Below are 27,869 nucleotides of genomic sequence, written 5' to 3' on the forward strand. Positions count from 1 at the left end.
TGTCCAGGAAGTGGATTTCTTGTGTGGACTGGTCTAGGCTGAGGTTGATGGTGGGATGGAAATAGTTGAAATCATGGTGGAATTCCTCAAGGGCGGCTTTTCCATGGGTCCAGATGATGACATCTTCATCAATATAGCGCAAGTAGAGTAGGGGCATTAGGGGACAAGAGCTGAGGAAGCGTTGTTCTAAGTCAGCCATAAAAACGTTGGCATACTGTGGAGCCATGTGGGTACCCATAGCAGTGCTGCTGACTTGAAGGTATATATTGTTCCCAAATGTGAAATAGTTGTGAGTGAGGACAAAGTTCAGCGACCAGGTTTGCTGTGATATTATCAGGGACACTGTTCCTGATGGCTTGTAGTCCATCTTTGTGTGGAATATTGGTGTAGAGGGCTTCTACATCCTACATCCCCATGCTAATTTTTCCTCTACTGTTACTCACACCTTCTTGTCAACTGTGTGAAATGGGCCATCCTGATTATCCCTACAAAAGTTTTTTTTTCTCCTGCTGATAATAGCTCACCTTGATTGATTACTCTCGTTAGAGTTAGTATGGCAACCCCCATTTTTTCATGTTCTGTGTGTGTGTGTGTATATATTTGTGTGTATATATTCCTACTGTATTTTCCAGTGCATGCATCTGATGAAGTGGGTTTCACCCACGAAATCTTATGCCCAAATAAATTTGTTAGTCTTTAAGGTGCCACAAGTACTCCTCGTTCTTTTTGCTGATACAGACTAACACGGCTACCACTCTGAAACCTAATATAATGCTGATTTAAAAAAAAAGTCTCCAGTGGCAATCATAAAAATTACAGTCCAGTAAGTCTAACTTCAGTACCAAGCAAATCGGCTGAAATTATAGTAAAGAACAGAATTATCAGAAACATAGATGAACCTGATATGTTGGGGAAAAAGCTTTGGTGTGGCATGATTTTCCTTCACAAATCTATTAAAATTATTGGAGGGAGTCAACAAACATGTGGACAAGGATGATCCAGTGGATATAGTGTACTTGGATTTTCAGAAAGCCTTTGATAAAGCCTCCCACCAAAGACTCTTAAGCAAAGTAAAGAGTCATAGGATAAGAGGGAAGGTCCTCTCATGGATGAGTAACTGGTTAAAAGATAGGAAACAAAGGGTAGAAATAAAGTTTGTTTTCACAATAGAGAGAGGCAAATAGTGGGGATTCCCAGGGATCTGTACTGGGAGTAGTGCTGTTCAGCATATTCATAAATGATCTGAAAAAAGAGGTAAACAGTGAGGTGGCAAAGTTTGAAGATAATACAAAATTACTCAAAATAGTTAAGTCCAAAGCAGACAGCGCAGAGTTACGAAAGGGTCTCATACAGTTGGGTGACTGGGCAAGGAAATGGCAGATGAAATTCAGTGTTGATAAATGCAAAGTAGGGCACATTGGAAAACATAATCCAACTATACATACAAACTGGTGGGGTCTAAATTAGCTGTTACCACTCAAAAGAGGTCTTAGAACTATCCTTGATGACTCCATGAAAATATCTATTCAATGTGCAGTAACACTCAAAAAAAGCTAACCATGTTAGAAACCATTGGGAAACGGATAGAAAACAAGACAGAAAATATCTTAATGCCACTGTATAAATCCACCTTGAATACTGTGTTCAGTTCTGGTCGCCCCATCTCAAAAAAGATATATTAGAATTGGAAAAAGTACTGAGAAAGGCAACAAAAAAGATTAGGGCTATGGAAAAGCTTCCAAATGAGGAGAGAGAAAAACAAACCGGGACTCTTAGAAAAGAGATGACTCAGGGAAGATGTGATAGAGGTCTGTAAAATCTTGAATGGTGTGGAGAAGATAAATATGGAAGTATTATTTTCCCCTTCATGTAACGCAAGAACCAGGGGTCGCCCAATGAAATGAATAGGCAGCAGGTTTAAAACAAACAAAAGAAATACTTCTTCATAGAACATACAGTCAACCTGTTCAATTCATTGCCAGGGGATGTGTGAAAGCCAGAAGTATAACTGGGTTCAAAAGAGATTAAATACATTCATGGGTGATAGGTCCATCAATGACTATTAGCCAAGATGGCCCGAGATGCAACCCCATGCTCTGGGTGTCCCTAAACCTCTGACTGCTAGAAGCCAGGACTGGACAACAGGGGATTGATCCCTCAATAAATTGCCCTGTTCTGTTCATTCCCTCTGAAGCATCTGGCACCGGCCACTGTCGGAAGATGGGGTACTGGGCTAGATTTGCCTGACCCAGTATGGCCATTCTCATTTTCTAAATTGTCTGTCTACACTTGGGAAACAATACTGTATGACTCACATTTTGGGAAATTATCTTTGGATCTATAAAGGCAAGAAACTTCTGGGTTTTTTTTTGTTTTTTTTTTTTAATAAATGAAAGTTTAAATTCTACAGAAAATGATGAGACATCCTCACCTCTTACCATGGGAAGTTGTTCTTGCTACCAATAGATGACTTTCTCAAGCATGTTCAGTTTCTGTCAAGGGGAAAATGCAGTATACATAACATTAAAAATATGACTAATTTCATAACTTAAAAAATGTGTATATACTACTTTCAGCTGAGAAGCATTTGATGGCTGTAGTTTGTTGGTAACATTCTAAGAAATCCTAATTGTTCTTGTGTGTGAGAGAAAACATTCATACTTTTGTATAGTTTAAATCCCAAATGTTCCTCAGAGCCTTTAATACTGGCTGTTACTGCACTTCAAAGAATAAGCTATGCAGCTGATACTAGAGAGTCTGGGAAGCTCCTGGCTCCCTGTGTTCAGTAAAAAGTCCATTAAGAAAGTCAGACACTAGAAATGCAGATCTTGGGGACTACAGTAGGGGAGCTTCCTACAATAATGTAATGTATTCAGTTAGAATTTTCTACTGCTCATATATTTGAACTAATTACTCAAGTGAAACATTTGTGTGTGGGTGGGTAGTGGCTCTAGAGAAATGAATGACTCTTTGGCTTTGGATAAATTGATCATGCTTTAATTGTCATGGCAATTGTAATTCTGTTCTGGCTCTACAACAGGATTTCATATTAATGCTGTTCTGCATCTTTCAGCTCTAGAGACTGAAACTGTCTTCAGGAAGCTGAGGGCTGAGGTTGTGTAAAAATTCTAACTAAGGGAGGGGGGGGGAAGTGTGAAGCTAACAGTTTACACGACATGTCAGAATGCGTAAAGCAAAATAAATCAGACTCTTTCTGGATTACATTTAGGTTGGTAAATGTGTGGTCTCTGCTTCATGACTTCCATAAAATCTTTGTTGGGAGATTGAGTGAAAGGATGTTGTAAAAGAGGATATAATTTCATTTAACATGTATGCTGTAAAAGATGAGATCATGTTTCAGCTGGATTTGAAACTGGCAAACAGGCCAATAGTTCAGCTTTAAATATTCACTGGTGCTTCTGGTGTCCATAATGGAACGGATGCTGTATTATAACTGTGCAGGATCTCTAGCTGGTAACTGTTTGTTAGCTTTGGTGTGTGATATCATTCACTTGGCAGTTGCAACAAGTAATTCCTTTGGTCATAGTGGTGAAATGCTTGGGGAGATCCCATTCGCTAAGCACTACTTCACTGCACTGTATTGCAAGCCTGGCAATATTCCACTCTTTGTAAAGGGAACGAAAGCAGTAGTGAAGTTTGTTGAGTGGCACTTGTATGTTTGTTCTATTTTGTCTCTGTTCACTTCAATAGATTCCTATAATCTAACTGAGTTTCACCTGGGCTCCTTGCTGTTCATAGATATCCAGGTAGCAACAGTAGCCAGAAATGCCACTGGGTGTCTAAATAAGGATCTTTTTAAAAAACAAACAAACAAAAAAACTAGCCCTAAATCCCTACAAGGGTTTAGAAATAGCTTTTGAAGAGACCACTCATGGTAGCCATTGCGGAAAGTGAGATGAAGCCCAAGGCCAAATTATCCAGGTGGGAGCAGTGAGCACTAGGTGAAGAGACTTTCTAGGTTGTGGTCTTGCTTACTGACAGATAAAGTACAATACAAGACCTTCATTTGTCTCATGTAATGGCAGCTGCAGAGTAGTTCAGTTCATGGAGATTATTGCAAACAATTCACTCAGAAAATAACCTAATAAGGAAGTGATGAAGAGTAAGGTACTTGTAGACAGAAATTGAGCTCCCAGTCTGGGGATGTCTGAAAAAGCACGTCCTCTGGCTCTTCACCCTTGTAGGTGCAGTACCGCGTCTTTATATCTCTCTGTAAAGCTGTTTTGATTTCCTTCCCACCCTCTTCACTACTGAGCAAGAGCCTTCAGAGATTTGACTTTTTCAGACTTACTACAGGAGTACTGACTGTCTTGCTCTTCTTTCCCTCCATCTTCCCCCCATCTCTACTTCAGTTCCAACCTTGGAAGAAATCTTGGGATTCTGTGTTTTTTTTTCCCCACATAAGAGCTGAGTGGACATGTGTAGCTCTTATTCCTGGAATTCTTGACAATTTTTTTTTAAAACTTTTGTGAAAAATGTCATTTTCCTGACTTTTTTTAGAATTATCTTTGCAAATGACCAGATTAGAACTGATGGAAGTATGCAATGTCAATAATTGTCTGCACCAGTTAATCACACTCAGCTCTTTTCAGAGGTGCAGAGAAAAGTTGCAAGATATACCTTAGTACAGACTGAGAAGAGAAGCACTGTATTGTGGGATGGAGTTGGGAGGACTAGATTTACTGCTTCAGCTGCAATAACTTGTCTTCTCATCTGCACTGGGGGTAGGGGTACTATTATGGACTGTACTGGGGCATCTTGATGTGAGCTATAAAGCAACAAATTTCTTGGGTATTTATAAGACCGTTTTAGTATGTAGACAGGATGTTTTTTATGTATGCAGTGTTGTAGCTATGTTGGTCCCAGGATATTAAATGCAGTGTTTTATGGGTATTTCTACTACCATCAGTGGCAATTCCTGTTTTGCCCAGCGTAGAAGACTTACAGTGAAATGAAACCTATGCTGTGAGCGTTGTGAAACTGAGTCAACTCTCACTGCTGTGTACTTTCACAAAGTGCTAACATTACATTTCTATATCTCCTTCTGCCCAGCATGGTCGAGGAAGGTACACAGAAATATTAATGAAATCAGTCTCACAACACCCCTGTAAACAACCTGTGAGTTCCACTGTAGTTACTTGCCTAACAGGGATGTAGTGAGGTTAAAGCAATATTTGTGAAATGCTTAGACTTCTGGTTTGAAATAATTATAGAAATACAAAGTACTGTTACATTTAATCTCTTCCTGACCCTCTTTCTCTTTATTGGATGATTCACAGTTATTTGTTTGCATTAAACCCACTGTCTGTGTTTTGCCAGGCTATCTTTGGTTTAGATGAACTTGTTGCTCCAGATTTCAAACAGAGATCTGTCATCATCTTGGACTCTGAACACTCAGGTGATCTCTTCATTTTACAGTCCTGGATATAGAGTATCACAAAAAGTTGCTTGTATGTTATGGCTAACTGCCTGGTTCCTTCTTGCACTGTCTCCTGGGGCAGCTGATGCACAGGGAGAAAGTATTGGGAAAATTGTGTCCGAGATCACGGATCTCAGGGGAAATTGGGAGTCAGAAGGACTGGAGCAGCTAACACAGTTATGAATTCCTGAAAGAACTATTTAACAGTAAATTAGATTGAACTATGTTTATAGCTTAGGTTGTGAACGCAGCCAGGCCATTTTATACACATTAATATAACACTTTGGCTTTATCATGACTGGTAAAAATGGTGTGGGGGTTTCCATCATGTTAGTTCAATTGAGTTATCTTGCATCTTAACAAGCATTAAGATGGCTTTTTAATCGCATTAAGCTAACATATTTGAAGCTGTGTTTTAGCTGCCCTGTTTTTTAGCCTGGGAGAAAGCTTGCATCACAGCCAACCAACACACCTTCAGATGTTTCAACCTGTGTCTTAACAAGCATTAAGAGAGCTCTTCAAACATGTCAAGCTAACACAATTAGGAAAACACACCCTTTTACCCATCAAGCCAGGACCTATAAGTAGGGTTACCGATTTTGGTTGAGTGTATTCCTGAAGATTTCATCACATCTTTAATCGGAGACTCCATGACAATCCTGGAGGGCTGGCAACCCAACCTATAAAACCTGTATGTGACCACAACCATATTTGATACAGTTGTGCTTTAAAGCAGTTTTGGACATGGTTGCAAGCCCCAGTGTAGGGGAGTAACTCAATCAATAAAAGTCTAGTGCTTAGGAGACTCCAGCGTGCAGTTAAATCTATCTATTCCCTGACCAGATCGAACAGTTGTTTACCTCCAGAAATTTTCCAAGAGCCAATTTCCTTCTATTCAAAACATCCCACATGTAATTTTATCGGTGTGCCACAGGAAATACTTTGAGGAGAAAATTATACAAGTATTTTATGCAGTAAAATTTGTTCTTTTTCTAGCTAAATCAAGCAATATTGCCATTAAAATGGCATAACTCAAAATACCTATCTAGGGCTGATCTTAATGGTAAAAACTATTCACTAGTTAATGGTTTAACAGGGTGGAAAATAGGAAGTAGAATTTTCAAATTTGAAACTGGCATTTGGTTCTTAAATACTTAGTCAATCCATTGTTTCACTTACAGGTACAAATTATTGCTCACACTTTATCTATCTGATTTTTTTTTTTTTTTTAAGTAAAATAAACCGCTGGATGAAATGTCTCAAGGGTAATCTGCACCTACGAGTTAAACTTAGTTCCAGTGGTGTAAAGGAACAACACAATATTTGTATTAAAATGGGGTGTTGGTATGTCTGCTAGATATTTGAGTGCAACAGTGGGTTTTTATTTTTCATTAGTGAAATATTAAAATAACAATGATGTGAAACAGATTTGACCAGCTGTCCTGACAAATTTTTAGTCAGCAGGAAGTAAGAATTTGAGATTTTATCTCTAGCTATACTGAAGTCCCTTACTACAGTCAAAAAAGAGTTGCCAATGTTTGACACTTGTCCATTTAGCCATATACTTCTTGGTAACCTTTAGAGAAAAAAATCTTAAATCGGCAGTATGTTTTCCACATGTGAAGAGCTGACCTCTAAATTTCAAGGTACCCACCAGTCTTTTTGATGTAGTTAGCCTTGCATGTTTTTGTGCAGATACTTTCAGCGAATTCCAAAATACTGACTAATTTCTTGGGTTGCAAGCAACATTTTGGCATCTTGGTGTAAGATGACAATTTTTATTAAACACTGTACAGGTATTTATAAAACTTCTTATTGTTTAAAACTCTCTATAGTTTGTGTATTGCAATACAAGATGAAATACCTGTCTCTGTATTGTACGCTTGGACTTAATAAATTTCTTTTAAAAGAAACATACAACTTCATAGGTCAGATACTAAGCCTTTATTTAAAATGGAATGGAAATCCCTCTAATTTCACAACTTGGTGTCTGAATGTAGTCAGGGCCCCATGTACTTGGGGGCAAACTGGACCTAAATCCAGCAGCAAGCGTTGTTGTGATTTCTTCTGCAATTCAAAAAGACTCTCAAACAACTGAGTTTAGGCTGATGCAGCAGAAGATCCCTAATGCTGTGTCCTAGAACTGGTTACATGCCTCTAGCTTCTTCACAAGCCTTAAAGTTTCAGTATTCTTTATAGGACAATTCATCAACAGCCCTCCTTACAAGAAAGGGTTAAGGAGAATGTTCTGTGCAGAACAGTCAAACTGTCTTAAAACAAACAAGAGGAACAAATCACATCTCTGGCTAAAACTAGAGAAAATTGTGGGTTTGACACTATATCCGTCTGCAGTTATCACTTAACTCATCTGTTCCAGGATTTCCTGGCATTCATCTCCATGCTGGCTATGGATTATGCTGTCCGTGCTGAGGGAGTGGTGGTGGAGAGGGGGGTTGTTTTTTTGTTTTTGTTGGGTTTTTTGTCTGTGTCCCTCTCTCTGTCTCTTTGTGGTGTGTGTGTGTTTTAATTTTATATATATATATATATATATATATATATATATATATATATATATATATATATATATATATATATATATATATATATAAAATTAATAATATAAATTAATATAAGTATAATAATATAAATATATATTATAATTAAATGATAATATATATACAGCCACCCTTCTATGATGTAGACAAACCTGTAAGTGTTCATGAGTATTAAACACATTATTCTCATTTCTCATCTCTTCCCTTCTCCTGATGTGTTAACAATGTCTGTCTGGAATAACCTCACTTTGTAAGTTACTTGTTATATTCTACCTTCCAACAGCCACAAAGTCAACATATCAATGGGACAAAGGGATTTAACAACCACTAGCTCCTCCAAAATTTCCTGACTATCTGGGGATGGAGGGGGAAAAATCTCAAGGGTCTAGTCTCTCTAATGGATTGTTGGTTAGTCTCATGACATTATTTTTATTTGGAATTCCAGTAGTCACAGTCAGCTGATGGTACTGCAAACACCTGAAGCAGTGTGAGGCAGAGCATTGAATGTATTTGTTTAGGTGCAAGTAATGTCTTCATTTGTTCAGGTGAAATTCTGGTATTGGCACCGTGAATAAAGGAGGTTGGCTTTTGACTACTTTGTTTTTAAAAAGTCTACATTATTTGTGACTGAAATGGATCTTTAACAGCATTTTGAGGTCATCAGGAGTTGAGGGTGTTCTGTACTTTAGGATCAGGCTTTATGTCCTCAACCACCTGTAACCTGTATGTACTTGTAACTTGATGTTGGAGTTTTCTGATTTTAAGAAAAAATTCTTTTTGAGCAGTAATTTGGAGGCGATCTAGTAGAAAATAGGTTGTACAAATGAGGGCAAAGGAGCAGAAAAGGACAGGCAAGCCCATGTTCCAGGCTGTCATCCCCAGGATGGTGTGGAGAGGTGTCTGCTGGCCTTAGGTTCTGAGATATTCTTTATTTTATTCCTTATTAATTGATTAAAAATGCAACAAGAATTGGTACAGTATAAAAATACAAGATGTTTTGTTTTGTTTTTTTTCCAGTGTCTTGGGTAAATTGGCCTCTTTACAAGCACAATATGTAGTTTTAATTCTGCTATCAAATATACAGTTATAATAGCTGGTAAGGTTCATAGGTGTATGGGCAGTAAAGCTGGCAGGGTAAGAGATTCTGCCCCATTTCAGTTTCTGGCGAAAGCCGTTGTCAGATGTGCTTTAGCAGCATCTTTATTTAGTATCTGAATTCTTGGAAGTTGGCCTGATCACATGATTCAGTCTGGAACAAGTGACATATGACTGATGCATTGACCAAGACAGGGAGCTGACTATATGAGGAGGTGGAGCTCTCCTGCTGATTGGGACACATTAAACAGAACAAATACTGCTTGCTTCAGTCAAGCTTCTGGTGTCCAGACAAATCTGAAATTGGTGTTAGAGGCCAAGGGCTGGACTTTGTTACGAAAGGTGTACTTTGTACCCTTAACCAAAAAAAGAAAAAAAGTAAATATGCAATTTTTTGAAACTTTTCAACAAATTAATTGTTTTTATTCCAGAACTAAAATATGAGAAATACTTGACATGAATTTATGATAAACCAAGAGCTAGTAACTGATTAAGGTTTTTAAAAAATCTTTTTGGTGTGAGGGGAGGGTTAATAGCTTTATTTAGATAAAGGAAGTTATGTCTGCTTGTACATAGCTTTTCTTTGTCCAGAAAAGATTTGGATGAAGATGGAATTGTAATTAACCTTTTTGCAAGCCCTTGGTTCCTTTTATTCTGTATTAAGGTTCTGCCTATTAAAACTATGCCCCCACAGGGACCTTATTATTTTGGTGTTGAAAATGTGTGTTTTACTTTTTGATCTGAATACAGCCACACTTGGGCTCAGTCTTCTCTCTGGCAAGAAATTCCGCTGATGGGGTTACTGTTGAAAACATTCTCTGCCTCTGAGCCTTGTTCAGGACTTCCTCAGCGTCACTGTTCCTATTTTGCATGTTATCTTTGCAGCTTTGGGTTTGGGATCTAGATACCAAACAAAGATTAGGATAAGACTCTGAATGTGGGTCTTGAAACTGAGACCCTGGTTTCAGAGTGGCAGCCGTGTTAGTCTGTATTCGCAAAAAGAAAAGGAGTACTTGTGGCACTTTAGAGGCTAACAAAAGTTATTTGAGCATAAGCTTTTGTGAGCTACAGCTCACTTCATCGCATGTTGTAGCTCACAAAAGCTTATGCTCAAATAACTTTTGTTAGTCTCTAAGGTGCCACAAGTGCTCCTTTTCTTTTTGAGACCTTGGTGTGATTTATTCACACCAGCTCTTGTTATTTATGACAGCTATGTTTAACTTGATGGGGAATGAGTTCTGGTAATCTAATTTAGAGATGAAGAAAGCAGACATTAACAGTAGGTAGTTTCTTCTTTTGAGAAGAGAAGGGTCTGTTTTCTAACAATCTAAAGATAATTGAAATCGCATTGAAGTTGGGAAAAATTCAATATACTCCTCCAGCCCCAATATTTGGTGTGTTTTGTATTAAGCAAGTGGTCCCTAGAGATATGTACTTCTAACCCTCCTCTAGTACTGCTCAGATATTTCATTTAATAAAGTAAAAAATTGTTTTCGAAATTCACATTGCCTGCCTCTAATGTGGTTCTGGTATTTCTAACCCGGTAGTAAGAACTTCCCCATTAAACTGACCCCCTGCTTACGTGAAAAATCTAAAGCTAGAGAGAGTCAGTGTAAGTCACATGCTTGTTCACTTGAGTGACTAATGTAGAAAGGATCTGGTCTAACTTGTATGAAACTTGTAACAATGCAGCAGAGTTAAACAAGGTGGATTACATAGGCTCAGCAGCTTGTTCAGTGTCTCAGGGTTATTTTAGGTGAATAAGTATAAGAAAAAGAATGCAGCTATTACAGTGTGTTAGAACTTTGCATGTTCACAGTAAATACGGGGAGAAGTGTCTTTTGGGAAAACATTTATTAGCAAACATGTTTTGGAAAGTACCACGAATAAATGGTTCAGCAAATGGAACAGAAGGAAATCCATCTTTAGTTGAAGTGGAATCTGACATCTGTTTGTTTTTGTTTTTTGTATTCATATATGACAAATACTTGGTGCTACTCTCTACCTTTTAACAGGCTTTGCTTATTGTATTTACTGCTTCAGTTTTAGGAGAACCAGCCAGTAGTATATGATTAAAAGGAGAGAAGTTGGTTTGGTTTTGCTGTCTATGTCTCTGAATCATGCTTGCTCTTTTGGCAAGAAATTTTGTGAAATTTCTGTTTGTCTACAGATATCTTTAGTTTGTCTCTTAAAGGATGTGGGAAAGAAAATCCTACTAGAGACATGAATGAAGAATCTACAATAGCATAAGGAAACAAACCTTGAAACAATGCTTGGCCTTAATGGATAGGTTTTTTGGTACAGAAATTTATATCCTATTGGACTTCATCATGATATTTAAGGTATTTGAGGGGGGGGTGTGTTGAAATTGCATTTGGGATTAATAATGCATACCCAATACTGCCATTTTAAAAGCAATCAAAGTAAAGAAGAGAGTTAGGTCTATCTAGGTTTAGAAGTGACCTACAAACAGCAGGTGACATACTGCCAAACAGTCCTATAAAAGGAATGACTAACCTCCATTTCCCAATGGATTATAGCAGGAGAGTAGGAGGCTTTCCTGAATCATTGTTTATGCACACTCTCTGCCTGCCCGTAGGTTGATTTCGTCTTTGGGCCTTGTGTTGCAGATTGAGCATCCTTCAAAAATTGGTTAGAGAAAGGAAGTGGTGAGCTACTGTTGAAGTGTTGGGCTGGTAAGCTGGTAATCACTTGATGCCTCCAATATGGTGGCCATTAGTGTTTAATCCAGAGGTGCCAGGAGATGGCACTAGTAGTGAAAGGAAAGGGCAAAATGGAAGTCAAAGCTATCACTCCATATTCCTCCTTGACAGACAATTCCAGTCAAAATGGCAAATGAGGTGTCATAAATATAAAGGGAAGGGTAAACCCCTTTGAAATCCCTCCTGGCCAGGGGAAAGCTCCTCTCACCTGTAAAGGGTTAAGAAGCTAAAGGTAACCTCGCTGGCACCTGACCAAAATGACCAATGAGGAGACAAGATACTTTCAAAAGCTGGGAGGAGAGAGAGAAACAAAGGGTCTGTGGGTCTGTCTATATTCTGTCTTTGCCGGGGATAGACTAGGAATGGAGTCTTAGAACTTTTAGTAAGTAATCTAGCTAGGTACGTGTTAGATTATGATTTCTTTAAATGGCTGAGAAAAGAACTGTGCTGAATAGAATAACTATTTCTGTCTGTGTATCTTTTTTGTAACTTAAGGTTTTGCCTAGAGGGGTTCTCTGTGTTTTGAATCTAATTACCCTGTAAGATATCTACCATCCTGATTTTACAGAGGGGATTTCTTTATTTCTATTTACTTCTATTTTTATTAAAAGTCTTCTTGTAAGAAAACTGAATGCTTTTTCATTGTTCTCAGATCCAAGGGTTTGGGTCTGTGGTCACCTATGCAAATTGGTGAGGCTTTTTATCCAACATTTCCCAGAAAAGGGGGGGTGCAAGTGTTGGGAGGATTGTTCATTGCTCTTAAGATCCAAGGGTCTGGGTCTGTAGTCACCTAGGCAAATTGGTGAGGCTTTTTACCAAACCTTGTCCAGGAAGTAGGGTGCAAGGTTTTGGGAAGTATTTTGGGGGAAAGACGTGTCCAAACAGCTCTTCCCCAGTAACCAGTATTAGTTTGGTGGTGGTAGTGGCCAATCCAAGGACAAAGGGTGGAATATTTTGTACCTTGGGGAAGTTTTGACCTAAGCTGGTAAAGATAAGCTTAGGAGGTTTTTCATGCAGGTCCCCACATCTGTACCCTAGAGTTCAGAGTGGGGGAGGAACCTTGACATGAGGTCATATGAGTAGAAGATTAGAAAACTAGGTGGCCCAATTTTCAGAAGTGCTCAGTACCTGTAGCTCCCATTGACATAAGTGGGAATTGAGTACGCTGCATCTCAAAATATCAGGCAGGTTTTTTTTTTTTTAAATCCTCAGTTGGCAAGGGAGATTTAGATTAAATGTTAGGACAAATTTTCTAACTACAAGGATAGTTAAGTATTAGAATAGACTTCCAAGAGAGATTGTGGAATCCTGGTCATCGGAGGTTTTTTAAGAACAAATTAGACAAACACCTGTCCAGGGTGGTCTGACTCTATTTGATCTTGCCTCAGTGGGTGGGGCTGGGCTAGATGACCTCTCAAGGTTCCTTCCAGTCTTTCATTTCTGTGATTCTAGCACCAGACACTGATACTGTATCTTGATTACAATAGCTTACTTGAGCATTCTTCTTTGGGGAGGGGAAGGAAAGCTTATAGAGCAACTGGCAGCATCTTCTGTTCTTCCACTAGTCTTAGCCTATCCTCCTCAAATTATGTTACACTCCTATATATCTATATATGTGTGTGTGTATTTTCATGCAGTATTCACTAAAATACTGCTTGTCAAATTAGTCTCCCGTCCCCAGTGTAGTAAATATATTTCTGTGTGTATGTGTTAAGTGGAGTGAAACTTAATACTTTGTGCATTGGCATTACTTATATATGGAATAAACATAACAGAATTTGTTAGATTTTGCACTTTCAGGTGGTTCACTGTATTGTAGCACTGCACAAACATAAGCCCTACAAATTAAGTTGTCTTTTTAAAGTTGAGTTGAAATGCAGTTTTACATGTCAAAGTTTTAATCTTATGCTTTTGTTGATCATAATCAAAAAGTATTGAGGGGGAGGGGATATATCTAGAAAACTGTTTTTCTAAGGGTTCTGTTTTGCCTTGGTGTAAGTGGTGGTTTTTTTGAGGCCTATGCGTGCCTCAGTTTCCCCCATGCTTTGCATTGCTACCCAATTGAGGGGTGGGATTTAAGTTGTCTTTCAGGATTAAGTTGTGATTCTAAGAGACACAGGTGTGTGCCTCATGTCCCTGTCTGGGTGAAATGAATAGAGTCATTCAGGAACTGGCTGAAACTGACCCAGATCAACAAGGAGTCCGAGAGACAATATAAGCTCTAATGACTCAGGGAGCTGCGCTCAGCAGGGAAGCTGAGCAGAGACCCCCAGCTTGAGAACAGAGGGGTGAGTTGGGGGAATAAGAGGGCTTTGGAAGAAGCTTGGTTCTTTCACTGGGAACTGACTAAGGAGGTCAGAGAGAGAGACAGCCTGAAAATGGAGTTCACTACAGCTTGGCTGGTGAACTGCTTTGGGCTGACCAGAATGAACTGTGCTTTAAGTTAGCAAGAGAAATAAAAGTTAAAGACTTCCAGTACTGTGCTCCAGTCAAATAATAAACCCCACTGTTTTGAAATTGCTGCTTGAGTGTCACTGCAAATACTGGCTGGAGTGCATTAGCCCCTGAAGAATGCACAGGTATCTACTATGAATATGAACAAGAGGCTGCTCGGCAGCTCTCCAACACCACTTTCTACAAGCCATTACCCTATGATCCCACTGAGAGTTACCAAAAGCAACTACAGCATTTGCTCAAGAAACTTCCTGAAAAAGCACAAGATCAAATCTGCACAGACACACCCCTGGAACCCTGACCTGGGATATTCTGTCTACTACCCAAGGTCCATAAACCTGGAAATCCTGGGCGCCTCATCATCTCAGGCATTGGCACCCTGACAGCAGGATTGTCTGGCTATGTAGACTCCCTCCTCAGGCCCTACGCTACCAGCACTCCCAGCTACCTTCGAGACACCACTGACTTCCTGAGGAAACTACAATCCATCGGTGATCTTCCTGATAACACCATACTGGCCACTATGAATGTAGAAGCCCTCTACACCAACATTCCACACAAAGATGGACTACAAGCCGTCAAGAACACTATCCCCGATAATGTCACGGCTAACCTGGTGGCTGAACTTTGTGACTTTGTCCTTACCCATAACTATTTTACATTTGGGGACAATGTATACCTTCAGATCAGAGGCACTGCTATGGGTACCCGCATGACCCCACAGTATGCCAACATTTTTATGGCTGATTTAGAACAACGCTTCCTCAGCTCTCGTCCCCTAACGCCCCTACTCTACTTGCGCTATATTGATGACATCTTCATCATCTGGACCAGCATCTGACTTATGAGGAGAGGCTGAGGGAACTGGCATTGTTCAGTCTGCAGAAGAGAAGAATGAGGGGGGATTTGATAGCTGCTTTCAACTACCTGAGAGGTGGTTCCAGAGAGGATGGTTCTAGACTATTCTCAGTGGTAGAAGAGGACAGGACAAGGAGTAATGGTCTCAAGTTGCAGTGGGGAAGGTTTAGGTTGGATATTAGGAAAAACTTTTTCACTAGGAGGGTGGTGAAACACTAGAATGCGTTACCTAGGGAGGCGGTAGAATCTCCTTCCTTAGAAGTTTTTAAGGTCAGGCTTGACAAAGCCCGGGCTGGGATGATTTAATTGGGGATTGGTCCTGCTTTGAGCAGGGGGTTGGACTAGATGACCTCCTCAGGTCCCTTCCAACCCTGATATTCTATGATTCTATGACCCATGGAAAAGAAGCCCTTGAGGAATTCCACCATGATTTCAACAATTTCCATCCCACCATCAACCTCAGCCTGGTCCAGTCCACACAAGGGATCCACTTCCTGGACACTACAGTGCTAATAAACAATGGTCACATAAACACCACCCTATACCGGAAACCTCTATTCCTACCTACATGCCTCCAGCTTTCACCCTGACCACACCACACGATCCATCGTCTACAGCCAAGCTCTAAGATACAACTGCATTTGCTCCAACCCCTCAGACAGAGACAAACACCTACAAAATCTCTATCAAGCATTCTTACAACTACAATACCCACCTGCGGAAGTGAAGAAACAGATTGATAGAGCCAGAAGAGTTCCCAGAAGTTACCTACTACAGGACAGTCCTAACAAAGAAAATAACAGAACACCACTAGCCGTCACCTTCAGCCCCCAACTAAAACCCCTCCAACGCATTATTAAGGATCTACAACCTATCCTGAAGGATGACCCAACACTCTCACAAATCTTGGGAGACAGGCCAGTCCTTGCCTACAGACAGCCCCCCCAACCTGAAGCAAATACTCACCAACAACCACATACCACACAACCACTAACCCAGGAACCTATCCTTGCAACAAAGCCCGTTGCCAACTGTGCCCACATATCTATTCAGGGGACACCATCACAGGGCCTAATAACATCAGCCACACTATCAGAGGCTCATTCACATGCACATCCACCAATGTGATATATGCCATCATGTGCCAGCAATGCCCCTCTGCCATGTACATTGGTCAAACTGGACAGTCTCTACGTAAAAGAATAAATGGACACAAATCAGATGTCCAGAATTATAACATTCATAAACCAGTCGGAGAACACTTCAATCTCTCTGGTCACGCAATCACAGATATGAAGGTCGCTATCTTACAACAAAAAAACTTCAAATCCAGACACCAGCGAGAAACTTCTGAATTGGAATTCATTTGCAAATTGGATACTATTAATTTAGGCTTAAATAGAGACTGGGAGTGGCTATTTCCCCTTGTTTTTTCCTACCTCCCCCCGACGTTCTGGTTAAACTTGGATTTATGCTGGAAATGGCCCACCTTGATTATCATACACATTGTAAGGAGAGTGGTCACTTTAGATAAGCTATTACCAGCAGGAGAGTGGGGTGGGAGGAGGTATTGTTTCATGGTCTCTGTGTATATAATGTCTTCTGCAGTTTCCACAGTATGCATCTGATGAAGTGAGCTGTAGCTCACGAAAGCTTATGCTCAAATAAATTGGTTAGTCTCTAAGGTGCCACAAGTACTCCTTTTCTTTTTGCGAATACAGACTAACACGGCTGTTGCTCTGAAACAGGTATCTACTAGGAGTCTCTCTGTTGGATTTGCAGAGTAGAGCTCATAGTATGATGCAGAAGTCTAGTAGCTCAGTTTAGGAGGCAGTGAGGCTGTGTGGCCTATGCTGAAGGAAGAGGGAGGCAGAGCCCTTGGGGTTCCTCCAAGAGACTGTTCAAAAGCTATAGTATAGCACAGTTCCTGAGGATCCAGGATGGTAACTGATAGCATAACTAAGGTCTCAAATAGCATGAAGAATGTCACTTCTTACTCTTAGGGTGACCATATTTCCCTGTGCTGAATACGGGACACCTGGTAAAATTACTTGTGTTCAGGTGAGTTCAACGGTAATCAATCAGAACTATGCAGGACAAATGTTCAAATTAACATCAAGTTGACTGAGTCCCTGCAAAGAAGAAATACTGTGTAGTTGGATTCTTTTTATTTACCTTCTTATCTTTAGGGCTCGCATGGGGAGAGGTCACACACACACACACCTCTCTCTCTCTCTCATGGGGGTGGGGGAGGGCGACCGACCAACCAACCCAACGGTCCAGGCTTGGCTGGGCCCCTGAGATGGACCCTCATCTCCTGGTACCTGTGTCTTCCTGAGGCAACACGTGGGGGGTCACACAGGGTCACATGCCTCTCCTCCCCATTTTTCTGCCAGGGTTCACACCAGAATGTGTTGAGCAGCAGCCTTTCCTGTGCGGGAGGGAAGGGACAGGTAGCTGCTTTCAGCCGCAGGGTGGGGTGGGGGAAGGGATGACCTGGCCTGTGTCTTTGCAGAGCTCAACTTTTCCTCCCTCCCTGCTGCCCTGTGGCTGGAAGCAGCTTGTCCCTTCCTGCCCACACAGTGTCAAAAGGCAGCTAACATCTCCAGATTGCTGCTGGCCACTGACATAACCCAGCGGCCTCCTGTCCCCCAGCTACAACACAGGCAGGAAGGGATTAAGCCCTAAGGATGCATTGTGCACCAGGGCCCAGGAAACCTGACTGCAGGGGCTTCAGCGAATGGGGCCAGAGAGGTGGCTCAGCAGGAGAGGGTGCCTAGGGGATGCAGCAGCCCCATGCTCCCTGCGGGAAGGACCCAGGGGGCATGGGGAGTGGGGCAGGTGAAGAGGGTGCTAAGTCCCTGCCCTGGGGGCTGCTGTGGAGCCTGCAGGGTTGGGTCACGAACAGGCTTAAAATCGCTTTAGGGCTCCACTCGGGAGCTTAGCTGAGCGGCAGAGTGGCTGCCCGGGTCTCTGGCACATGCAGGGCTCAGCTCCTACTAGCCAGCGTCCTGGGCCAGCGGGTCTTAGGGCTTGTCTACACTGGCACTTTACAGCGCTGCAACTTTCTCACTCAGGGGTGTGAAAAAAACCAACCCCCGGCGTGCAGCAAGTTTCAGCGCTGTAAAGCACCAGGTAGACAGTGCACCAGCGCTGGGCCGCGATTACAAAAGCCATGTTAAAGTGCTGCCGCAGCAGTGCATTAATACTGCCAGTGTAGACCGGGGGAGGGAAGGAGCCTGCTGGCCAGGCTATTGGTGAGCCAAGCGCTCCGACTAGGGGCTGGTTCTCCGCACAGTGCTGGGAGCGTAGGGGTACGTGGAGGGGCAGCGGGGTTGGGGAAGGGGCAAAGCAGAGAGAGGACAGTGAGAGGGCCAATGGGTGGGCAGCAGAGCGACAAATAGCCGGCCGCTGCCTGGCGCCTGCCTGCACTCACCAGTCACCGCAGTTCATACCACGCAGCCGGTGCCGGCCAGAAATGGGATGTGGGGGATGGGGCCCTGCTGGCCAAGAGCCGGCACGCAGCCGCGACTGCACTGAGGGACCAGCGGGGGGAGTGTCCGGCCCTGCACACTGCAGCTCTGCCCTGCCACCAGCCTTGCACACCCACCCCCATCATCGGCCACTGCAGCCCCCCACCCCCTCCACACTGCTGGTGAGTGAGCAGCTAGCGAGCAGGGATCCGGCCAGCAGCAGTACCCACCAGTACTGATGTGGGGGAGACAAATAATACAGGACAATTTGCCTGTTTTAAAGAAAAAGTCAGGATACTTCCAGGAGGGCTTAAATACGGGACTGTCCCTTTAAAAATGGGACGTCTGTTCATGCTGTTCTGAGAGCCATTTTCTTTCTCTTCAGTGGTGTCAGGTCTCGTCTGTAATAAATACTACCATGCTGTGAAATTAGATTTCAAACAAGTAGCACTCAGCACGATTAGTGCATGGCTTAGATTGGATTAAACATGTTAACGGTGGTCCGGAATCATTCTACAGGCTTGAAAAGGACAGGAATAGGAGCATGGTTCCCAAGATTTTGGGAAGATTTGAGGAGGGCATGGTAAGCTGTAGTTTGTTCCTCTCAAGCATGAACAGGAGCAATTATGATCTAGTGGACTGAGCATGGAGCTGGGAATTGGAAGACCATGTAACTTACTATTGGCTCTACCCTGGACTTGCTGAGTGACCTTGAGCAAGTAATTTAACCTACTTGTGCCTAGGTTGTCCCATTTGTAAGACGGAGATAATGCTTGCCTTATAAAGAGCTTTGTGGCTGAAAAGGGCTTTATAAATGCCAAACTTTTATTGTTTTTTTTGGTGCGTGTGTGTAGACAGTACTCTACAGCAAATTTTAGCAGAAAATGGTCATCTTGTATGGGGTGCTTGGGTTTTTTGGGTGGAATCCTTTTTTTAAGGGCAGAAGGGACAATTATATACTGTACCGTGATGAGGTTAGTTGAGCTTGTAGATAACAAGACATGTCCTCTTGGCATGTGTAACTCACGCACCTCCTGGGTGTGGTGTTCTGTCCCATCTAGTGGCACCGAGACCACTTAGAGATTAATGAGTCTGCTCTACAGCCTTAGCTAACAGTCATATGGCTTTTTAGCTCATGCAGTAGAGACTCATCCACATAGCTCCAGAGGTCCAAGGTTTGACCACGAATGTCAGTGTTACACATGCACTGCTGAAGGGATTGAATATCCATTTGTTGTAAAACAAAAGGCTGGTTTTAGTTCTAAACCCGTTTCTCCAAGTGCATGTTAATCTTTTTTATTTTATTTTTTTTAAAGGTAGGGAGTGTTTTTAGTTGTACTACATTTTTTAATAACTCCTATTTGGTATTTAAAACATCTGTCTTTTAGTTTATTTTTAAGGGACATATTTTTAAGCAAGTGTAAAAGTGAAACGTTATCTCCCTCATATTCGTCAGGTCTTACCTATCAGTTGTATTCTGTAAACAGATTTCCCTTCCATTGTGTAAAAGCTGCTTTTTTTTTTTAAGCAGTATCAGGGTCTTAGATGAATATAGACTGTTTACAGAGTAAAACCATTACTGTGCAAAAATTCTGGGGTGTTTGCTGGTGTTAATCATTCCTTACCTGATAACTGTAGGGTATTGGTGACAGATTTTTATTTGCATTTGAAGTATGGTGCTGAGCCATAGGTGGTTGCTAAGAGTTGTCAGATGACACTTGCTCACATGAGAGCCATTAAGAGGGTGTTGTAGCCAGTGTTAGAACAACCTTGCAGCTAAGGGCAAGTCAGTGCAAAAGCAACTATGCTCTTTCTATCAGAGGCCATATGGTTTGGTCTTGTGACCAAATAAATAATTGCCAGCTACATAATCTCATACCAGGAAACAAAGGTAGTTAAAATCAGTATTAGCTGCTGTATCTGCTGACTGCTTACCGGGCTTGGTGGAAAAACTCCGGCAACAGAAGCAGGAGATAATCTTGGATGGGCTTTGAAATTTGAAAGTTCCGTGTGGTGGTCTAATCTGGGATAAATACTACATCACGTTGGATGCAATTGTCTTCCTGAATTATTGGTTGGCAGAACATGCTACTCTAGTTCTAAAAAAGAAACCCAGTGGATTGCTACAAAAGACTTGGTTGAATTTCTGAGAGGAAATGTCTATGGTTGCTGGATGCTGAGCCATTGTGAAGCAACTAACTTAAAGCCATATCTCTTAAGCCAGTATTCAGTATTTTCAAGAAGCTTTGGGAGAGTACATCTGAACTAAGAAGATGTGTGGAGGTACACCAAAAACTGCACACAACACAGGAGGGCAAACAGACCGAGCAAGAAACAGTAATAATGCCTCTTGCCCACTGGGAAATAATATCTCAAACACAAGATTAGATAAAAAGGATAAATCTTTTGTGCCAGAACAGAGCACCAATCGTAAAAGCAGTGTCAATACATTGCTGCAAAACAGGTAGGCCAGTTATCTTTTTTGAAAATGTAATTTTCAGAGGTAATTGGGTGTTCTAGCTTGCATTCTACTGGAAATATAACCATGTGACTAAAATGCCATAAAGTCAACGAATTGAAAAGCTGTTTTCCAAATGGGGCCATAATACTCCAAAGTTCTTCTTCATTGGTTACTCAGACCAAATTTGTCACTCTAACACAAGTTGTATATACATGCTACCTGGGTCCTAAATGCCAATAGTTGAAAGAGAAATTAAGTTTCGATAATACTGTGTAATTTCAGCTAGTGGCACAAACTTTCCTTCCCCTTCTAAAACTGTTTCTGATCTTCTTTGCCTGCCCCATGTCAGTGGGTCAATCAGTAACATTTTGTAGGGGATGGGGGGAGAAAGAGATGGAAATGAGGGGACGGTTGCTTCAGTTGCTGAACATCTCCAGGAACAAATCCCAAGATCAGGCAATAAACTAATACTGAGTTTGGTTACTGTCCTGTTATAACTTCTTAGTGATGTTTTTATTCAATTAATAAAGCTCTTGAGTGAAAGCTATGAAGCAGTTCCAAGTTGTATTGTTTTCTTACAACTACCGTGTAACAAAACTCTGTTACTCTCTCCCCTCCATCGTGGGTTTAAAAGTAAAAACTACCTTATTGAGTATAGTTGAAATAGGTTAAGAAGACATCACTAGCCCAACAGCTTGTTCAGTATTTGCTGCACTGAAACATCAGTTTGTACCTTCTCAAAGTAATGTTTTTAAAGCAAACTGAAATACTTCTCAAATCTAAACAAATGAATTGCTGTTCAGCTGGAGTATATGCATAGATCTCAGAATATACATCTGGCTATTATGAAGGTAAGCTGCAAGCTTTGTTTGTTGAGATCAGAGTTCTGTTGACCCCTGCAAAAATGGATGATCTGAGAACAATATGCTGGTTAAGGCTTCTGAGTATTTGCAGCTTTCTGATGATCATTTGGAGTGCAGTAAGGGGTGAATTTTTCAATTTTTAGCGTGATCAATATTACCAATTAAATTCTGCATATTTATTGTATCTCAAACTGTTTAATATCTTCAGAATCACTTCAGCTATCTTTACATTTTCTAAAGCAACTGGGAATGCTCTTCTAGTTCATTTAAAAAAAAAATCCTGTCCTTCAGTGTATAGCAATACATACATGGAAAATAATATAGTAACTAAGTGCTACATGAAGAAATCGAATCGAGGCTTGTGAAAAGCAAATATAATTTAAATTTTCCCCTAAGCAAAAGAGGTCACCTTATATCCAAGTTATCCTCTCTTATGTATAGCAGAAGACATCTGAATAAGTTTAAAGAAGCAGCTTTGCCACTATTTTGGGGAGAGTGAAGGATTTTTAGCATTAGCATTTTTACCTGATGCTAACAAGAAACCTGGTGAAACACTCTGAACAAACCAGCTTTTAGTTTTTAAAAAGGAAAAAAAAAAAGATTCTAAGCATGTCCTTCATTTTCCTGAGTGGATGACTTGTTTCCACAAACAGATATTGAAGAGTGCCAGCCTCATATTAACTATAGAAAAGCTATGAGAACCATGTGAACATAGAATTTTTTTTGCTAAAATTCTTAGTTATTAGTTCTGGCATCTTTCCATACACTGGGGTGAACTGCTCCTGCTTACCACTGTCCATTTTTTTAATTTGCCTGAAGTTTACCCTAGTGTACTCTTTGCGTATCACAGCTCCTCTATTTTGTTTGGTTCCAACTGTCTTAAAGTTAACTCAATATCATATTAGTCAGGTATAAAAAAATAGTCATAATACTTGGTGGATCTTATATAATGTCTGTGCCGTTCAGTAGCTAGGTAATTGCAAACAGCTGGACCTGGTGTTAATAAAGAGAACAATTAAAACTGAACAAAACAACAACAAAAAATAGCTACTTTGCATTTTCCAATTGAGCACACACAGATTTAGCTACTGAAGCGATCCCTGATTGTATTACGTGTTGCTGTTAAAGAGGAACTGAAAACGTATTTTAAAATTGATTTAAGCATCACCGTTTCCTAAGTATTCTGTGTTGTAAATGGGTTTGAAATGGACTAATAGAACTTTTTTAGTTTGTTGCAAATAGAAAATTAGAAATTACCCTTAAGCATGCTGTTAGGACTTCAGAAAAAAGTATAAATTCTCTATTTTGAATATTTTTTCCACTACAATTTAGAAATTAGTGATGCAGAAGTGGGTAGGTTTTCTCTTCCACCAAACCCTTAAACAAAATAGACTTGCTTTAAACATCAGAGGATAACTCGCCAAAGCAGAAGTTCACTATAGTTTACCTGGACTAACCGTACACCATTCCTGCAATGCCAAATGTCATTATAGTTGTGGGGGAAATTCTCTTATGTGAAGATGAGCATAAAATTGCCTTTCGTAACAAGGGTGAAATTGGTCAATTGATAGTTACATTAAATATAAACATTACTAGTGTATATCAAATGCAATTAAACACAAAGCTGTGTGTGTGTGACTCCAAGGCACATTAAGTGTAGGATATGATTGACATCAGACACCATGGTTTTGGAGCTGTGTATTATATGAAACAGCGTAGACAATACAGGATGGAAAAACAGCTATGTGTTTTTGTGAAGGGGGAAAAATTGCTAGTCATGTGAGAATCTTGTGCCTTGTGATGGATTCCACAAGGATTTGACATTACTGGATGTGTGTCCATGTGTTGTTTTCCATGTGTATTTGAATGACATCTGATCTTATTATGATCATGGATGGATCACTTCTGTAGTGTGAAACTGGATAGTTCAAGACATATTCTCCCCCCCCCCCCCTTTCCCTGGTGTAATTCAAACATTACAATGTGGAATAGACTTGAGAGGCATTCTCTGAAGTTCCCTCTTTCAGTTCAGCATATTCTGTGTAAGCAGTGCAGTCCTTTCTCATGCAAGATTTGAGATCTGCTTGACAGAAGCTTAAGTAACATTTTCTTAACGGGCTAATGTCTGGAGTTAAAAATTATCAGTTCAAATTGATTCTAATTTCTTTTGGTGTGCAGCATAGCTGGGATAGGGAAACTGGACACAGTACCTCAGCAGGCTGATAACAGAATATAGAGCTGAAATTCAACTCCGTTCATTCTTGGCCAAAAACTGTTGCCTTGCTACCTGAATGTGGGTCTTTGGTCATTTAAAATAGGTGGGGCAGTATGGGGAAATCTACACTGCTCCTGGCCATGCTATCCCTGTTTTTGGGTAAATAAAGCAGCCAACTTGGTGCTTTTCAGGAGCTTTACATTTTAATTTAAAATCAAACATGTATAGATTCCATTTTTGTTTGTTTAAAGGAGTTTGGGTCCCCTTTCAGCAAATTAGCACTGTGATTTCTGAAAGAATGTGGAAAGGAATTGAGGGGGCAAGCTATAAATGAACAGGGATGGAATTGGAAAAAGAGACCAAATGCATGAGGTAAATTGAGGCAAATCCATGGGCTGTTTTGATTTCCTCCTTGGTTCAGTTTTGAACTGGAGCCTATAATGAATCTCGATAGGCAGTTGGTGGGAAAATAGGGATGAAGGCTGGACTGCAGGAGGTGGAGTGGTTGTAGTTTTTAGCATATGTGAGGTGTGTAGGAATTCCACTGGGTAACAGTGAGCAGAGCCAAATAGGTTTGATTGCATACAGGTTAACTCCCCTAATAATAACACTATGACTATCTTTGAAAGGGCAGACTTAAAAACAAAAAACTTAGTGTTTGTCTAGTACTCCTACCTCTTGAAAGCAGTGTGTTTGTGTGTGTGTGTGTGTGTGTGTAAAAAACACATTAAAAGTGAGGAAAATCGTTAGTAGCAAAACAGCCTTCAGCATCATTTTGTGGTCTTAGACATGCATATAATACCTATTGCCTTGGTATCAGAGCCTCTTGCAATCTAAGAATGTTGTGTTAGAGGAGCAGATGGTTTATTTTAACTGCAGACAGCCCTCCCACCCCCCAAAAAAACCCCAACCAACAAAAACATTAGAAAGGAACATCAAACTCTTTGAGTTGGTTAGGGCTAAAGAAGCATCCTTTTCAAACCTGGAAGTCCTGCCTAAGCAATACCAGTGGATTGGAACAAAGTACACTTAGGAAAACACATAATAAATAGTCCAAAGAATCAAGATAAAACATGAAGAGCAAGTTAAAGTACTTTAGAAACAAAACAGCTATTTGTGTGACTCTGGGCTGTTCATGGGAGAGGGCAATTAAGCCTGGTCTTCCATGGTGGTGTCTTCCTCCTTTCCTGTTAAAATCAGTAGGAGTTGAGGATGTTCAGCTCTTTGCAAGATTGGGCCCTTTAACAGAGGACAAGTTAAAGCAGCAAAGAAATTGTATGAACTTCTTGTTTTCTAGTGGTTTGTTTATTTGTGGGATATACTTTTTTTTTTTTTTCCCTTTCAGTAGAGCCTAGTCAGGAAAATTCCTATTCCAGAGGCACTCTGTGTAGGAAATCAATGTGGCCTCGACATTCTGTTATGCAACATGATAAACTAAAATGTCTATTAAAAACAGCTGTACTCTTGTCCCCTAGATATGGTCCATCCAAGTCAGAGCTGAGGCACATCACCTCAGCACGTTGCCTGGTATGGAGAAGCTTGCATTTTTGCTACCTATGCTGCTCTGTGGACAGAAGATTTCAGTGCACATCTGTTGTTCCAGCTTCTTACATGAGCTATACAATTTATGTAAAAACAAGTTCTTGTGGCACCTTAGAGACTAACACTTTTTTACAGTATGTAAGGTGAAAACTATTATGTAACCTAAGAAAGATAATTAAACCTCCATACTCTAAGGTGTAGGCTGACTGCCTGAGAGATTAGGAAGGAATGTCTTCCCCTGCTCCACCTTCCTCCCCATCAGATGCACCAATGATTGTTTAAGCCCTGTTGCATTTGATTATACAACAGTTTGGGAAAAGAAGTAAAGAAAACTGCTTACAGTTGAAATTGCAGGGAGGGATTTTCAGAGGAGAACAATGCTATTACTTGAAACATGTTTTTAATACAAAATTAAGATTGTAAACATCTTTTCACTCATATCACTTTTAGACTTTTTTTTAACTTTCACGTTTTTCTGTAGATTAAGAAATGAGTGCTCTAATTCATGAAACATTAATATAAGAACGATTCCTGCATCAACCTTAACTCTCCCCCATTACCTTTATCTGCCCTCCTTAGTTGTGGGAGAATCCCAGCCCTTGCTGAATGAATGAAACTAAATCTTCCCTGCTTGAATATATGAATGTAAAATGAGGAATATTACAGCATGATATGGCCTGCACCCATTCTTCCAGCCTTCCTCAGTTGTTTAGAGATCCAGGCTTATTCTGCAAGGATGTGTGAAAGTAGTGGAGGTTAGGGGGCCTAAAGTAGGATATGGGAAATATGATCTCAGGCCAGCCTTCATGAGGTCTTTAGGAACTGGATACCTTATTTACCCTACATGAGTGGATGACTAGAAAAGGGTTTTGTGTTGACTGCATGTAGAAGTGGTTTCTGGTTTAAACTACCAAAAAAAAAAGGGGGTGGGGAAGGTGGTTGCCAAATCTCTAGTCTCTGATTGGTGAGCAGGTGGGTTTGACGTTAACAGGCGGCTATGCTGAGTTATGTCTTGAATGGTGGGTGTCTGGGCAATAGCCAAAAGTTAGACTCAGAGTGGTAATCTGCATCAATGGAGCATAGCTAAGGTTAGTGTTGTGGTTACTGAGTGTAGAAGATTTGGACTGCATTAGTCTCTTTCTTTTGGTTGCTTTCCTGACTTTCAAAAAGGGGAAACAATAAATGTTAATGGATATTTGTTTACGTCCTTAACTCAATATGAGTTTCCTGTCTGAGAACTTCTCTAATTTGTAAATAGTTTTTCCTATTATGATTTATTAATGCCATAAATGTGCATAGTGCTTGACAGACATGCCTTGCACTGAAGAGCTTAATCAAAACTACATAAATAATGTAACAAGAAATTACAGTGATGCATGGGGAAAGTGAAGGAAGAGAAGCTTTCAACTAAGATGAAGGGGAAAGTGCTCTGAGGAGAGAATTATTTGCAAAGAAATGTGGTGGGGTTTTTTGTTTTTTGGTTTTTTTTTACTCTTTTTAGTTAGGAAGTTATAGTACTTGTACAAATTCTTGATAGGTGTGTATCAAAAAGGAAAGCATGATCATTATAGCAGTGAGCTTTTGTTTAAAGATATACAGCAATATAGTCCTCCGATCTCTCCGTTTAACAGGGTGTTACCATATTACAGAGTGAGCATCGTTATCACATCCATGACCTGTTGTTTCTAAAGATTTTATTAAATTGAGTATAGTCTCTGATTTCACATATTTAGCAAATCCAGTCATGTCTGTGACAACTTAATTTTATTCACGCTTGGATTGTGCTTCTGGTAGAGTGGTAGGCTTTTTTGAATGAAGTCGAAAAGCAGTAAATCAATATAAGAAGGTGTCCTATTTCTAATCTTAAATCTTTCTTTCACTTATGAGATTTGAGCTTTGAAAAAAGCATAAAATATCAGTAATTCTCCATAGCAGTCATTCTGAAATCAGAATGCCTGTAACCGTGTGCTCTTAATATAAGAGGGTTAACCTCAGCTGAGGGCACAGAGTTTGCAACCTCCTTGAACCCTAGAGGTTTGACTGTCAGAGCTTACAGATTCAAGGCCTAGCAAGTTTTTAAGCATTACTGAGACTTGTTAGTTATACATAGGTTTCATTATTGGTACCCTGACGACTAGCACAAAGAGTTCATTGCTTGGTGTCAGTGCAGTTATCAGCCATATGCATTCC

At 40.5% G+C, this 27,869-nt stretch overlaps 1 protein-coding gene across 6 annotated transcripts in view; it reads left to right on the forward strand.

The window, feature by feature from the left end:
• FNIP2 (folliculin interacting protein 2) overlaps positions 1–27,869 on the forward strand; it is a 90,089-nt gene that overhangs the window by 7,029 nt on the left and 55,191 nt on the right. For 3 of the 6 annotated variants that reach the window (XM_073341491.1, XM_073341492.1, XM_073341497.1), the window contains exon 1: positions 20,541–21,062. The exons of the other annotated variants lie outside the window; for them this stretch is intronic. In XM_073341491.1, the coding sequence (XP_073197592.1) occupies positions 20,872–21,062 (191 nt within the window). In that variant the 5' untranslated portion in view covers positions 20,541–20,871. Of the gene's footprint in view, positions 1–20,540; positions 21,063–27,869 lie in introns of those variants that run through there. 6 annotated transcript variants of the gene reach the window in all.

This window comes from Lepidochelys kempii, chromosome 4, assembly GCF_965140265.1.
Source record: "Lepidochelys kempii isolate rLepKem1 chromosome 4, rLepKem1.hap2, whole genome shotgun sequence".
Classification (NCBI taxonomy): Eukaryota; Metazoa; Chordata; order Testudines; family Cheloniidae; genus Lepidochelys; species Lepidochelys kempii.